At 43.2% G+C, this 11,079-nt stretch overlaps 1 protein-coding gene across 1 annotated transcript; it reads left to right on the top strand.

The window, feature by feature from the left end:
- Positions 1-293: 293 nt before the first annotated feature.
- Positions 294-9,778, top strand: dll4 (delta-like 4 (Drosophila)). The gene is made up of 11 exons (XM_044329531.1): positions 294-781; positions 925-1,185; positions 1,583-1,640; positions 2,311-2,574; positions 4,596-4,656; positions 5,906-6,036; positions 6,253-6,422; positions 6,515-6,734; positions 7,196-7,928; positions 8,373-8,481; positions 8,982-9,778. The coding sequence occupies exons 1-11, from the start codon at positions 728-730 to the stop codon at positions 8,985-8,987; spliced, it is 2,067 nt and encodes a 688-aa protein (XP_044185466.1). The 5' UTR covers positions 294-727; the 3' UTR covers positions 8,988-9,778.
- The last annotated feature ends 1,301 nt before the right edge of the window (positions 9,779-11,079 follow it).

The raw sequence follows: 11,079 nt of genomic DNA, 5'->3' as shown, positions 1-11,079 counted from the left end.
ACTTTCGGCTCTCCTTCATTGTCCTTACCCAATGTCCACAATGTGTAAATGTGCGTCCGGCGTATTGTGCGCTAAAAATAAGTCAACAGATGTTGGGGCTTGTTAATAATCGCCCAGTATCCATGGTGGTCAGTTCGCACAGTGCCAGTGGGTATTAAATCTGGATAATTGTTGTTGGGCTGGAAGGGAAGGGGGTTGAATATGTAAAGTGGGCGGTGTCAGTGGAGTGATTGGCAGTTTATGTAATGAGCAGCGCAGTGCAAGTCTATATATCTGGGAGGAGACACACTACGGTTCATTCACTAGTAATAAGACGAGTGATGAACATCCGAGGCGCACTGACGCACCAAGTTCAGCACCAAAACAAGCTCTGAGCCGCGCACACACAGCGAAGTGACCATTGTGGAGTACAGTACCTTGCAAGGAGGGGACGCCTGCTGACAGAAAGAAGCAGGGCTTGGATATTGGTCTTCCCTCGCCTTTGGATAACTTGGGAGATTGGGAACGCTTTCTCTGGACGCTTTTTTGACGCACACCTACAAGGAGCTACGGAGAACTCCCTGGGAGTGAAGAAGGATTTATACATGTTTTAGAGATTTTTTTTTTTCTCTCTCTCTCTCACTCTCTGTGTCTCTCCATTTGTTTACCTTGGTGTAAATACTTTGGAATAGCAAGGCTTTGCTGCTTTATTGGCTGGTGACGCGGCTGCCCTGGAGAAGCGAGAAGGATGGCAGCCTGGTTCACCTTTACCATCGCATTCAGCACCACGTTGATAACACAGGTATGAAGGAGGATATTACATCTGCCCCGGTGGTCCTGAGACAAATGGAAAGCCACTTGTTTCATGTTTTTTTTTTCTTTTTAAGAATAACCTATATGTAACCACAGCGACGTTTTCTTAAATCATATTTCCTTCTCTTTTAGGTATTTGGATCCGGTGTTTTTGAGCTTGATCTCCACGAATTTAAAAATCACAAGGGTTTGCTGGCAAATGGGAACGCGTGCAAACCCAACTGTAGGACTTATTTCAGAATTTGCTTGAAGAACTATCAGGCTGTGGTCTCGCCAGGTGACTGCATCTTTGGAACTACAATGACACCAGTGCTGGGGACAAACTCTTTCAGCGCCAAGGACAGTGGCACTTTACCTAGACCGATTCAAATACCGTTCAACTTTGGATGGCCGGTAAGAGCGTGGAGCACCACATCCACTTTATTTGTTTTTATTACAGCGACCCGCTATTATGTTGTTTTCACAGAGGTGCTATGCATTTTGGGAGCGCACCGGTTATTGGTCAGCTCATCTAATCCATATCATTAGGTAATACCCTGGCGTCAAACAGATTGGACTGCTACAACGTCGTTCATTTCAAAATCCAGAGGGCCACGCAGTGATCACTTTATATTTCTTCATGAAGCATTTAGTGTAATTGCAGTAGCTGTTTACCACAGTAGTCAGCAGCCTATCAAATACAGCAGAGAAAAGAAAATAGCTATGTTTTACACATTAAATGATGAGCTCTGTAAAAAAAAAAAAAAAAAGTCTTCTGGATGTTAATTAAATGCATGTGTCTTCTCCTTAGGGGTCGTTTTCTTTAATAATTGAAGCCTGGCATTCACCTTATGGAAATCTACCTGTAGGTAAGTGCAACATTTCTTTACCACAGGAGGGAGCTCTGCCTGTACATTTAACACATGAGGCTCTCCTACTAGTTTACCATTTTGCACAATTACATGCAGAAAACAGCAAAGATTGAGCTATCAAATGCAGCTTAGTCACGCAACATGTTCCTTTCCACCTCTTGTTAATTGTTCATAATTTCACACATTTTCACGCCTATTCACCTCTTTGTTATGAACTTCAGAACACCTTTTTCATTCTTATACCCAATACAATTGAACTTCCTCTGGTTTATTTTTGGCGTGGGAAAGAGCTGTGGGCTTTGGTGAGAATACACAGTGCCTGCCAAAAACCCCTGACTACATCTTCCTGTATTTTACACCTTACTCTGTTCCGCCCTTTGGAAGAGGGGACTGGGCCTGGGAATGTTTTTGCTGACGGAAAGAAAGAGGAAATTTCAACCTGAGTTTATCTTTCATCTAAGCTGTATGGGATTTGATAAGGGATGCAGCTTGTTACTGGGCAGATTATTAAAGTGAAAGCAGATGACTTTTGAACCTGCAACCATTCATGACACAGTTCTTGACATAAAACCTTAATAATCCTAGAGTACAAATAGGTTGTAAGCTTACATATCCCACATTAATTCTGACTTCTTCCTCCTTCTGTCCCCCTCTTTTCCTCTTTCAGATACCAACAACTCAGAACTTTTGATTAGCTTTTTTGCCATCCAAAGACAGCTGGGTGTAGGGACTGATTGGTCTCAGGATACACAGTCCGGGAAGCAGACGGAGCTTAAGTATTCTTACCGGTTCATCTGCAATGAAAGTTACTACGGAGAAAGTTGTTCCAAAAAATGCACGCCCAGGGACGACCGATTTGGCCACTACACCTGCACCCGAGAAGGGCAGTTGTCCTGTCTGCCTGGATGGAAGGGGAAATACTGCGAAGAACGTAAGCAATCAATCCTCCACTATTCACACCTGGCTGATTCAATGTCTATCGGTAGTTCCTGCTCTTTATAGCATGTTGGCCTCAATGTCTGTCTGTTGAAACTGGAGTTTTGTTGCACTGTGGTTCCTATGAGCGTATGGTTGTGTGTTTTTTTGAACATGAGAGGGCGATACAGATTATTGGTGCAATAACAATCCTAGGTAGGATTTGGTGACCAGTGCTTACCTTAAGAGTTACTTATCAGAGGGTCTGATGATTCTGTCTCCTCATGGTGTGTGACCTTTGCCCTTCATCATTATGATTTATTGCTAAAAACAGAAAACATTTGTGAGCATTAACTAGTTACAGATATCAGTAATATGTCAAATCTAATCTGAAAGCCACAAGATGTTAAGCATGATAACCAGACATGATGTAATGATATCTGGGGATATGCAATTTTGGTGCAGAATGAATTTTCCGGGACATTTTCGTTATTGGATTTAATCATATAATTCTGGTGCGTAATTGGTTGTGGGTTGGTGAACCATCATTGCATATTGGTTGAGGGACAGACGGCTTAGCATGACAACAGGCACATTATACTTGTGCAAATCCACTTGGCCAAAATCGTAGACCAACACTCCCATGTTTTGGAAAGCTCTGAATGGGCCTATGAGGAGGCCCGATGCCATTTGGCTCCACAATACCAAAGGGCCCTTTTCACCAAAACAAATTAATCAAAGAGTAGATTGGAATGAGGCACCATGAGAGTAATAGTTACCATGTGCTGAATATGTGACCACATGGGTGACAACGGATCTGTCATCCATGTCACACGGTGGTGAAAGAGAAATTGGCATGTGCTATTTTGACAGTGGCGCCAAATTCTAACCAGATGGGCTCACGTGTTGCAATTACAGACGCATCAATCGACAGTGACTACAGAAAATATACACAAGAAAGATAGATTGGGCATCTTTCACACACCATAATTACCCCCCTCTCTCTCACGCTCCCATACATCAGTTTAAACAAGCCTGGTCATATGGGCCTTACATTTAAGAAGGTTGTAGGAAGCACATTGCAGCCACACATTGTACATTTCTGATAAACATAGTCTTGTAATAGTAAAATTAATATTAAAGTGGGAATGGCTCAGCTGTAAAGGATGAATGACGAATGCCTTTAGCTTGTCAATATTCAAATTAGTTCACACAGGTGTGCATGCACCTGGTATTTTTGTCCTATTTGTGTCCAAATGGAGTCACAATATATAATGTTCATTTGACAAAACCATATTTTTATACCTTCAGAAAGTACTGTACCGCGCGTGCTCGGTATCATAATCTGCAGGCGTGGAGAGGGGGGGGGGGGTGCGCGTGCACTCATAGGAGGAGCCCGAGCGACTGCACGCGCCAAGGTTAATCGCGGCATTATTATCCGCCACGCGCCACCGATGTTTAGTCCCTTCCATTGTTGGGCGCGCGGTAGTAGCAGCTGCAAATATGGTTCTGGCAGACCATAAACAACAATAGTGACAGCTGTCTGCTATTGAGAGCAAGCATCTGTTCTGGACTAAACCGGCCGCTTACCGTCAGCCGCCTGATATGTTGTTCTGCGAATCAGAGACATGCAAGACCGGTACACTTAAAACAGGACAAACAAACCCTCAACCGATCCCCCCCACCACCCTCCCTCGCGTGGCAGCTGGGGGTGTGGTGGACAGGTTTAGATCAGATGAAGGCTTCTGAGGAAAGTTGAGACAGATTGAGGGTTCAGTTACCTCAACCTATAGGTCCACAGTTTCTGTACCAATGATTCTGCTGTTGCTTATCCAGTATTATTTATAGACTTAATTTTTAACAGACTTAATTAGGCCTATATGTTGCATGTGGTTCTGAAATGTTCTTTTTGTAACACGTTCAAGGTTGTGAAACTGTAACTTATAATATTCAGTGTCAGTCATGCTGAAACACCTGTGAGGGAGCACCAGCAAAAGAGCAGCGCACTTACATTTGTGTTTTCTATTCTTATTTTAGCTATCTGTCTGGAGGGTTGCAGCGAGAGGAACGGAAACTGCTCCAAACCTGGCGAGTGTGTGTAAGTATTCAAATTTATGAAGTGAAATAGTTCATTGTTGGTTTAACATCAGCGCATCTGTCTCCTTCCAAATGATGATGTGTGTATACAGCTAATCAGAGGGGGATATTTCATCGTTAGAAGATTCACATCAGCTATTCTTGCATCCATATCATTCATTAAGAGAGGGTGAAGTTCACAAAATCAACAAAAGTCTCATTCCGTTCCCTTTTCTCGTCTCCCTGCGTCACTCTCTGGCTTCTCTGCTTCCCATGTCCCCTTCTTGTCACTAGCCTGTCTCATTCTCCTTCACTCACTCACTCACTCACTCACCAGAGAGGATCATTCACATACACACACACACACACTCGCTCGCTGGGAGAAATTCCTCCTGAATCCTATTTTGCCCTCTTTTTCAGACACAAATCCATCATTCCCACCACTAGAAATGACCCAAATTGAGGTTAAACCCTTCAGATACCCAACACTAACGCTGCTCCCATGTCTCTGCTCACTCAGCAAAAAAAAAAAAAATGTTGGAACCTTAAAAGTACATCTTAAGTCCAACAATCTCACGGATTGACAAGGTTGCTGCACACTGCGCTGAGAAATGGATATTCATGGGAAGCATAAGAAAAGAAAAAAAGTCTCAGCAGTTGGTTTGCTGCCAAAACATCTTTAAAGCAATATTTCACATTTGTATTATTATATTATCATTATTTATCTTTATATTGTGCATATGGCCTTGTACATAAATCCCTTTCTGTAAAAACTGCATTCTCATTATTTGTAATGTAGGCAGTGCCATTATTTAACATGGTTTTCTGCAATAACGAACATCTACATAATTGACAGTGTTTGCATGATTTTACATTGCATGTATCATATGTGCCCTTTTTCAAAATAAATTACCATCGTGACATATAATTCTTAGCCCCACATGTAGCCGACTTTGTAATTCTTCAGATTTCTGTGATGGATTTATATGAGCATTTAATTATCGCATCCCACTGTGAGGCCACTATTAATGTCTAGTTGGATGATTGATGACTGATTTCTTTATATAGTAGCCAGCAAATCCCTGACGGGGCTACAAAGCATATTTGTCTTCCATGTCAGTACTGATTGCATGTTTAATAGAAATGAAACTGAACTGGAAATAAAACAGCTTTTGGTGCAAGTTCAATATGTGATATGTAATGGAAATTACAAGACGTACAATATGAGGAGTAAGTGATTAATCAAAGAATATATTTTGTCACTTTTCTAGGTGCAGAGACGGTTGGCAGGGCACATTCTGTGATGAGTGTAAGAAGTACCCGGCCTGCAAGCACGGTACCTGCCAGCTGCCATGGCAGTGTAACTGTCAAGAGGGCTGGGGAGGCCTATTATGTGACCAAGGTACACCAGACAACTTGGACCACTGCTGCTGTTCCTTTTTAAATGACGTTCTCGTATTACTTGTACAGTGTTTTCATTTGAATTAACTTGAAAGCATTAGTAAATTAGGTTTCCTCTGAAGTGTTCCATTCATAGCTTTATACACATCCGGGACAGATAGCTTTTTTTTCCCCCTGCAGACTCCTTGTAAACAAACACTCTTCTCTCCCCCCCCAGACCTGAACTTCTGCACCCATCACCATCCCTGCGTGAATGGCGCCACCTGTATGAACACAGGCCAGGGCAGTTATACGTGTACATGCCTGCCAGGTTTCACAGGGGTCAACTGTGAGCTGGAGATGCAGGAGTGTGACAGCAATCCCTGCAGGAATGGCGGGACATGCACAGTAAGTTGGAAATAGGTTATTATAGGTGTTATATTTAAATATTCTTAGGTTATGACTGTACAACTAACTTCCTCTCTATCCATTTCCCCCAGAATCTAGAGAGCGGCTACACGTGCTCATGTCCCCAGGGTTTCGAGGGTTCCCACTGTGAGCACAGCCTGCTGACGTGTGCCGATTCCCCCTGCTTCCACAAAGGCAAATGCTGGGAGAAGGACAATGGCCGCAGCTACATGTGTGAGTGTCCCCGCGGCTACACTGGACTCAACTGCGAGAAGAGAGTGGACAAGTGCACGTCGCTTCCCTGTGCTAATGGTACAGTCTTCCTCCCCTCTTTGCCCCCCTTTCTGAACTTCCCCCCTCAAATTCCTGCAACTGGAAGCAGTGTGGAACAACAGGAATTGGTGGGAACTTGGTGTCTATTGTCCTCCATATAAACACTCGGCAGCTCAGAGCAGCGGCTTGTAAATGTCACCACAGCTCACTGCGGTTGTTGATGAAAGGGGACAAATATCCAGCGTAGCTCGATTTCTGTCTTCTTGTAAACATTCAGGGCTCTGGGATTGTTCTATGTTGAGAGAACAATACACAGTGTTGTGGTCACACTCGATTTGATGGAGATGTGTGAACTGAGGGGGGCCTCATGGGAACGTCTATCGAGATCATGTTCGTTCTGATATTGAAATGCCTTGATTGTTGAAATGCCTCATTCTGGATGCTAACATTAGCTTTTCTGCTTATGCTGATACTAACTGTCCTCATCTCTTCTTCTGTAGGTGGTCTGTGCCTGATCCATGTCGGCATGAGTGTGTGCAGCTGCCGCGCAGGATTTACCGGCCAGCGCTGCGAGATCAACATCAATGAGTGCGCCGGCAACCCGTGCATCAACGGAGGCACCTGCCTAGACCGAATCAACGACTACACCTGCGCCTGTCCCACAGGCTACGGTGGACGCAACTGCGACAGAGTCCTGGACGAGTGCTCCCTGCATCCCTGCCTCAATGGAGGTCTTTGCTCTGGTGGCGGTGGGCCAGGCAATCCCCCAGCCACCTGTATCTGCCCTTCTGGCTTCGCCGGGCAGAACTGCGAGTTCTTCGCCGCCGTGACTTCACCAGTGGGAGAGATTCAAGATGGCTTCCAGTGGGCGGCAGTTTCTCTGGCTGTGGGGCTGGTGGCGTTGCTCATGCTGCTGTGTATGGTGGGCTTGGCTTTGAGGCACATCCACAGGCAGGCCCAGAGAGAGAGGGGAGACACAGAGACTATGAACAACTTGTCCAACGTTCAGAGGGATAACCTGATCCCAGCGTCCCAGCTGAAAAACACCAATCAGAAAATTGGCCTGGAGGTAGACTGTGATTCAGAGAAATCAAACTTTATCCATAAAAACTATCACTTGGACTCTTACAACTCTAAATCAAAGGAGTTCAAGGATGAGAAGTCACAAGAAGACAAAAGTCTTATTTACGACAAGTGTTTAGAAGACAAAATGCCCTTGAGTAGAGTGTACAGGTAAGACGAACCATATTCACAATGTATTTCAGTTTACTTTGGATCATGCTAATCTAACCCCCTGCTTATGCTACTAAAATATAATTTGAATATAATGTTTGTTAAAATTACTAGGACATTTTCATAGTTCACTATTTATTGTGCTCATACAGTAGTGTATATGGAGCCCTGCTGAGTGGAAATCACTGTTAATGGATGTTCTCAATCACGCACTGCCTCAGTTGAGTTGTTTTAACCAAAAGATGAGCCCCCTTTTTTTTTTCAACCTTGGAAACCAGACATTGTTCTTCACTAATGCAGAGTTTACATATATTTGACAATTGCTTTGCTACACACCACTCCCCCCCCATCCTCTCTGCTGCCTCAATGTATACTGCGTGCAGTGCATAGCTCTGCCATGTGCTTCTAGTTTGTGTTAACACAAAGTGTGATTTGTGTTTGCAGTGAAAAGCCAGAGTGTAGGATATCAACGATATGTTCCTCAAGAGACTCCATGTACCAGTCGGTATTTGTTATAGGGGAGGAGAGGAGGGAATGCGTCATAGCGACTGAGGTAAGCCAAAAAAAAATCACATCTTCATCAGCATTTCCATAGATCCGCTCTTTTTAAATGCATCATGCCGTCCCAAGCGTGCAATCCCTCACCACTGCACCAACATTTATGACAGGGAATAGTGCTATTTGTAGAAAGACTGCATTCTGGTATTTGGACTTGAGCTGGGGATAGCCCAATCAACTGCATTATTGGTTTCTGTAAATTACACTGGCTATTCTTTATCTTGGCCATGTGATGACCTAAAGACTGAACTTGTACTGATTCCTCACACATGTTTGGCTCAGTTTGGTCTCAGAGGTGCTATGTTTTACTGCTGTGGCATTTAGTGGAATTTCTCAGATGTTTATTTCCAAGCAAAATATGATGGTGATAGTGTAGCATATGAGGTGTAACACGTCAAGCAGCACTGCAGAAACACTTAAGAGAGTTTTTAGCCTCGGGGTTATTTTAATTTGTTTTGTTTTTTAATTCCAATTTTTCCTCTCCTGTTCCCACAGGTATAAACTGTGAGGGGTCTGAAAGTGACGGAACGAGGAAAAAGACACAATCGAGGCAGAATATAATATTCTGGATTGTTTACAAATACTGAGAAGAGACTGGAGATTGTTTTAGATGTCCACTGCTGCTCTGGAACACTTGAGAACTGGAGAGGGCAGAACTTCTGCTCTGCAAAAAGAACAGAACTGAGAAACTTTATGTTGACCGAGTGTTTGTATGCAAAACATGTACAGTGAAGGACCTCTCTCAGTTGTGACAATGGTTAAACGGACTGGCGAAAAGACTGACTACACAAGGTGTGGAGACTGACAGAGCATCGGCAAAATATTAATTTGTAATCTCAGCCATCCTGGACAGTAAAAGGAGGTGAAGGTGGATCATTGCCCCTCGTTTCTGACCCGGCCTTGTGTGATAATCATGATGACTTTGACAGCCAACCAATCACTAAAAAAGGTGCCTAAGATTTGACCCCCTCCAAATCCCCCTTACACTCACTCCTGCCAGCTTCGCCTGCTATGCAAGACTCAGGGTCGAGACGAGTGAACTCACCCACCGTCAAAATCCAACCTCACAAACACTGAGAGTTATGAATGTCTAAAAAATAATCTTCAACTGTCAATCACGTGAAAATGACTGGTTGGACTTTTCCATGCAACGGTGAAGATTGTATGCAGCCCAAATTCACTAGAAGCCTTAAAAGTGGGGGTTTTGAATGCTAAATTTGTGCCCTTGTCTGTTCTTGGATCATTTGCACTACAAAAAAAAAAAAAAAAACAGCGGGGAAAATACTTTTTAATCAACTGGGATTTGAAGAGAAAACCACAGGAGCGCAATAGTCAGTGCTGTGCCAGCAAGATCCAAGAGAAAGGAAAAGTGTGCATAGAAAAGTGTTTTTATGCAACCCAACTGAGGAAAACAAAGAGACTCGAGACAAGGAGGAAAGACTGTCATACCACTGCCTGCCTATAATAAATTTCAAAACTACAGAACCAATAATGTAATTTTTTTAAAATGATTATTTCCAGAGTTTAATTTAAATATGACACATTGTTCTTTATATGTTTTATAATATTATTTTGTATATAATGCATATTTATAAGGACCAAACTTCTGAAGAATAAAACTTCCTTGAAAACAGTTTTTACTTTGCTGTCAGTGAATGAGAAAGGAAATTATTTTTTAGGTGTTTTAAAAAGTCTGTGTAAAGCAATAATAAATATGTGTTCTGAATTTTTCACACCACAGAAAAATTTGTTATTAACCACCCGGCCAAATTTGACTGATTAAAAAACATTGCCAGGTATATACAGTTAGGTTTCAAAGTCGTAGAAAAACAAGCAATATTCTGAGCCCTGAAATGCTGGGGGCATGTCCGCTGAAACTGTGCCCCCAACTGAACAGCCTCTGAGCCTCTCAACTTAACAGTGCTCATGCCAGACTCCCTTAAAAAAATATACAATTTAAAATAGGCCTTGTTTGTAGGTGTAAGACAAGCAACATTGATGATATTTCAGAAATACAGTAACACTAGGAGCCACTGTTTAATTTGGCACCTATTTTGAAGGTAAATGTGGACTTTTTTCAGTAAAAATGTAACTTAAATGAGTAGTTAACAAGCAATCCATCACCAATCATGTTATGTTAAATTGTCATTTTTTTCAATGGAGTTCGGTGTCAACATTACTTGCCTCTTTGAAAAGTGCTGGCGAGGGGCTGGATGTAGTAGCCGCAGGAGTATGTCTGTAGTAACAGTGAAGGCACCAGAGGAGCATCCACAACACAGCCTGAGGCAGCGAGAGTCGCTACACAGGTGCGGCTCCCGCAGCAGTGCTGCACAAGCAGCGTGATATGGAGATATCCTCTTGGTGGACCGGAGCCTTAACACCGACTCTACCTGTAGACGGATGCTTCAGCTGGGTTTGAAATAACTCCTTGAGCGCTACTGTCGACCGAAAACGGCCCCATTCACCAGTTACAGTTAATACTATGACATCGGTGTCTAAACTGAGGCTAACTCCTCAACGGCTATCTCAATCTAGCATTTTCCTCGCCAAGGCATGGTCTCTGGTGGACAATATAGATGAACTGCAACTGCAG

This window comes from Thunnus albacares, chromosome 16 (genome assembly GCF_914725855.1).
Source record: "Thunnus albacares chromosome 16, fThuAlb1.1, whole genome shotgun sequence".
NCBI classification, from domain to species: Eukaryota; Metazoa; Chordata; class Actinopteri; order Scombriformes; family Scombridae; genus Thunnus; species Thunnus albacares.
Note: the sequence above shows the minus strand (reverse complement) of the source record. Positions and strands in the feature narration are given on the sequence as shown.